Below are 4,701 nucleotides of genomic sequence, written 5' to 3'. Positions count from 1 at the left end.
GGAGAAAGACAGGAAAGAAACAATGGAAAAAATGAAAGTAGAGTGAGAAAGTGGGAGTGAAAGAAAGTCACAGATAAAGGAGAAAGGGAGAGGAGAAAGAGGGAAAGAGGAGGAGAAGGGACAGGAGAGAGAAAGAGAGAGGAGAGAAAGAGAGAGAGAGGGGGGGAGAGAGAAAGAGAGAAGAGAAAGAGAGGGGAGAGAAAGAGAGAAATAGAGGGGAAGAGAGAGGGGAGAGAGGAAGAGAGAGGGAGAGAAAGAGAGGGGAGAGAGGAAGAGAGATGAGAGAGAGGGGAGAGAAAGAGAGAGAAAGAGAGAGAAAGAGTGGGGAGAGAGGAAGAGAGAGAGGAGAAGAGAAAGAGAGGGGAGAGAGGAAGAGAGAGAAAGAGAGAGGAGAAAGAGGAAGAGAGAGGAGAAAGAGGAGAAAGAGGAAGAGAGAGGAGAGAGAGTAAGAGAGAAGAGAAAGGGGGGGGGAGAGAAAAGTGAAAGGGAGAAGAGAGAGAGAGAGGAGAAAAAGGATAAAGGAGGAGAAACAGAGCCAAAACGAGAGAGAGAGGAGAGATGGAGTGTGCTTACTTCCGTGTGACCTCACCCGGGTCCCCAGTATCCATGGAAAGTCCTGATGCTCCTCCAGCAAACCCGTAGCCCTTTGGACCAAAGTTCTTAGCATAACATGCCCGGCAGTAGACTTCGTTGTTGTGGTCAGTACAGGTGGTGCTGTCCAGCAGGTTGTTGCATTTAGCTGAATGTGGTGATGGTCATGGTAGGAGAGTCCAGTATTTGGGGGTTGAAGACAGCAGAAAACAGAAAAAAAGAGAAAAGAAAGCGTTGAGATGTACAGTTCAACACTGGGGTCAATGTAATTGACTCAACCCCTCCCCACAAATTGCTGCCCTTGAGGCAAAATTTCAAATTATTATTATTATTATTATTATTATTATTATTAAATCAAAATTAAAAGAAGAGTGCCATTTGCTATCTCGTGAACAATATTTCGACATCTTGCGTGTCTTCCACTGGTTCAAAAAATAAATTTGTCAATCTACTTCATTCTGGTTAATATTAATTATTATTATTATTATTATTATTATTATTATTATGGCAGTGAACTGGCAGAATCATTAGTGTGCCAGACGAAATGCAATTTCGTCCATCGTTACGTTCCAAGTTCAAATTCCGCCAAAGTTGGCTTTGCTTTTCATCTTTTAGGGGTCAATAAATTAAGTACCAGTGAAACAGTGGGGTCGATATAATCAACTCATCCCCTCCCCACAAAAATCTGCTGCCCTTGTGGCAAAATTTGAAACCATTATTATTATTACTAAGGTGGCACACTGACAGAATCGTTAGCATACCGGACGAAAAGCTTAGCACCTTCATCCTTTCAGGACTAATAAAATAAGTACCAGTTGAACACTGGGGTTGAGGTAATCGACTCATCTCCTCCCTCAAAATTGCCGTCCTTGTAGCAAAATTTCAAACCATTATTATTATCATTATTATTATTATAAAAGGCAGCTAGCTGGCAGAATGGTTAGCATGCCGGATAAAATACTTTGTGATATTTGGCCCGTTGCTCTGTTTGAGTTCGAATTCTGCCAAGGTTGACTTTGCCTTTCAACCTTTCAGGTTTGATGAAATAAGTACTGGTCAAGCACAGACAGGTCAGATAACCCCTCATCAGCTGCTCTATCAGAAACCATTATAGTTTTTTCCCCTTAAGTTGAACCAACTTTCTCTTGAAGTCTTTTGTTATTAGTAGTTCTTATCACTTACTGCTACTTCTTGGTTTTCCTCTACCTCAAGGTCCTTTTGTGTTGACCAGTGGGCAATTTTTTTTTTTGACCAGCTAACAACTTCTGTATAAATCACATATTTGCACCATCTTGGTCTTCTTGTTTACTGCACACACACACACACACATCTTCCATCCCCACATGTATTCATACACAACATCCATTCACAAAAACATATTCATACACACACAAAAGGCGGTGAGATGGCAGAATTGTTAGCACGCCGGGCGAAATGCTTAGTGGTATTTCGTCTGCTGTTACGTTCTGAGTTCAAATTCCGCCAAGGTCGACTGTGCCTTTCGTTCTTTCGGGGTCGATAAATTAAGTACCAGTTACGCACTGGGGTCGATGTAATCGACTTAATCCCTTTGTCTGTCCTTGTTTGTCCCCTCTATGTTTAGCCCCTTGTGGGCAATAAAGAAACAAAAAACATATTCATACACACACACAATCATGTATACATACACACATGCCATATATTCATACATACACGTCATGTATTCATACACACACGTCATGTATTCATACACACACGTCATGTATTCATACACACACGTCATGTATTCATACACACACGTCATGTATTCATATACACACATATACATACCGTGTGTTATTCACATATACGTAACTTGCTTTGTTTGACCAAAAGCATTTCCGTTAAGAAAACATTCTTTTCATGAAGAAAATTTTAAAAATTCATTTCAGGTGAGGGTGGTGACAGAGGATGGTAGTGTGTGGGCTGGGTGCGAGGAAGTATTATCAGGGACAAAGAAACAGAATAAGCATGGAGATGACAACAACAACGACAACAAAAATAATCAGTACACACACCCACACAAACAACTGAAAAGGAGAGAAAAAAGAGAGAGGAAGAGAAAGAGAGCCAGTGAGCATGTACATGTGTATGTATACACAGACACACATATACACAGTCACCTACACATATATGAATACATAAATGGTTATTTACACACACACACACACAAGTACAGGCATGGCTGTGTGGTAAGAGGTTTGCTTCCCAACCACATGGTTCCAGGTTCAGTCCCACTGCATGGAACCTTGGGCAAGTGTCCTCTACTATAGCCTCAGGCTCACCAAAGCCTTCTGAGAGGATATGGTGGACAGAAACTCAAAGAAGCCCATCATATTTGAAACACGATTATGAGACTGACGCGCTGCCTACTGGGCTATATATATATATATATATATATATATATATATATATATTTGTGGGTCTGTGTTAAGGTAGTGTTAGGAACATAAATTGTGACTAAGGTTTGGTGGAAGATTTTAATTCAAAACTTATGAAAACAAGACATTTGTACTTTGAGTCAGAGCTGGTTTCAGCCAGGTTGGTATCAAAAGGGTTAAACAGCCACCACACATAGCGGTGCAAAGTTATTGGAGATACCAATTTACATATAGAAAGTCTAAAAGTAACCTAAACAAATTATGTAAAAGCACACTGCTAATGTAGTAGAACATGGTATTGACTTATAAAAACATTTAATATACTTTATAGTATATTATAGTTGCATAAAGAAATAAGATGTATCTACAAATTGTTAGTAAATTCTGGTTTGTCTAGGAAGAGGCATTATGCCAAATAACTAACACACAAATTGATCCAATTCCACTCTTTTATTATTAGTCCATTAGTTAAATATCCAAGTAACTAATCAATTGTTAGTCAGATATTTAACCAAGTGACTAATAATAAAGGAATAGAATTGAACCTGTGCATGTGTTAATAATATTGGCATAATGACTCTCCCTAGAACAGGGGTCGGGGAACTTTTTTAATCAATTACCCCAAAATATATTTATTTATGTCAACATTAACTGCTTGATTTGATGGAAGAAAACCATAGATTCTTTGAATTCAAAAGGTATACTGAATCTATTTACATATATATCTACTTGTTGGCACTCCGTCGCTTATGACGTCGAGGGTTCGAGTTGATCCAATCAACGGAACAGCCTGCTCGTGAAATTAACGTGCAAGTGGCTGAGCACTCCACAGACACGTGTACCCTTAACGTAGTTCTCGGGGATATTCAGCGTGACACAGTGTGACGAGGCTGACCCTTTGAATTACAGGCACAACAGAAACAGGAAGTAAGAGTGAGAGAAAGTTGTGGTGAAAGAGTACAGCAGGGTTCGCCACCATCTCTTGCCGGAGCCTTGTGGAACTTTTAGGTGTTTTCGCTCAATAAACACTCACAACGCCTGGTCTGGGAATTGAAACCACGATCCTATGACTGCGAGTCCGCTGCCCTAACCACTGGGCCATTCGCCTCCACATATCTACTTAGACATTCATTATATTGGACAGATACAGGGCTGCCAAAAGAGAAATTTCTGTCGTGACAAGAAACACATTTTTTATATAATTTTATGTCATCATTAACCCCAAGAATTTCATTTTTACCTCAGTTCACCATTTCCCGTTCTAGACACAACAAAATTTGTTTCAACACACAAATTCACATAAAGAATCTTGCAAACCAAATACAAAACCAAAATAGGTAAATTCTCTTGAAGCTTCTAAATTCATCCAAGGTAAGCGATACACAACATATGGCACTGTCAGTTACAACGAAGTGTGTTCCAGCTGATCTGATCAGCAGAAAAACCTACACATGAAGCTAATGAGCAAGTGGCTGAGTACTCCACAGACATGCATACCCTTAACGTAGTTGTCAGTGAGATTCGGTATGACAGAATGTGACAAGGCAGGCCCCTTTGAATTACAGGTACAACTCATTTTTGCCAGCTGAGTGGACTGGAGCAACGTGAAATAAAGTATCTTGCTCAAGGACACAATGCATCAACCGGTCCAAGATTGAAACCACAATCTTATGATCATGAATCCAACAACCTTATCAATAAGCCATGCACC

At 40.0% G+C, this 4,701-nt stretch overlaps 1 protein-coding gene across 1 annotated transcript in view; it reads right to left on the bottom strand.

The window, feature by feature from the left end:
* The window catches only part of LOC106877716 (cysteine and glycine-rich protein 1), a 15,988-nt gene that overhangs the window by 7,370 nt on the left and 3,917 nt on the right, over positions 1-4,701 (bottom strand). Inside the window, exon 2 of the mRNA XM_052977841.1 lies at positions 574-739. Within this exon, the coding sequence (XP_052833801.1) occupies positions 574-739 (166 nt within the window). The remainder of the gene's footprint in view (positions 1-573; positions 740-4,701) is intronic.

Source organism: Octopus bimaculoides, chromosome 29 (genome assembly GCF_001194135.2).
Source record: "Octopus bimaculoides isolate UCB-OBI-ISO-001 chromosome 29, ASM119413v2, whole genome shotgun sequence".
Taxonomy (NCBI): Eukaryota; Metazoa; Mollusca; class Cephalopoda; order Octopoda; family Octopodidae; genus Octopus; species Octopus bimaculoides.
This window is presented reverse-complemented; position numbering and strand designations above follow the sequence as displayed.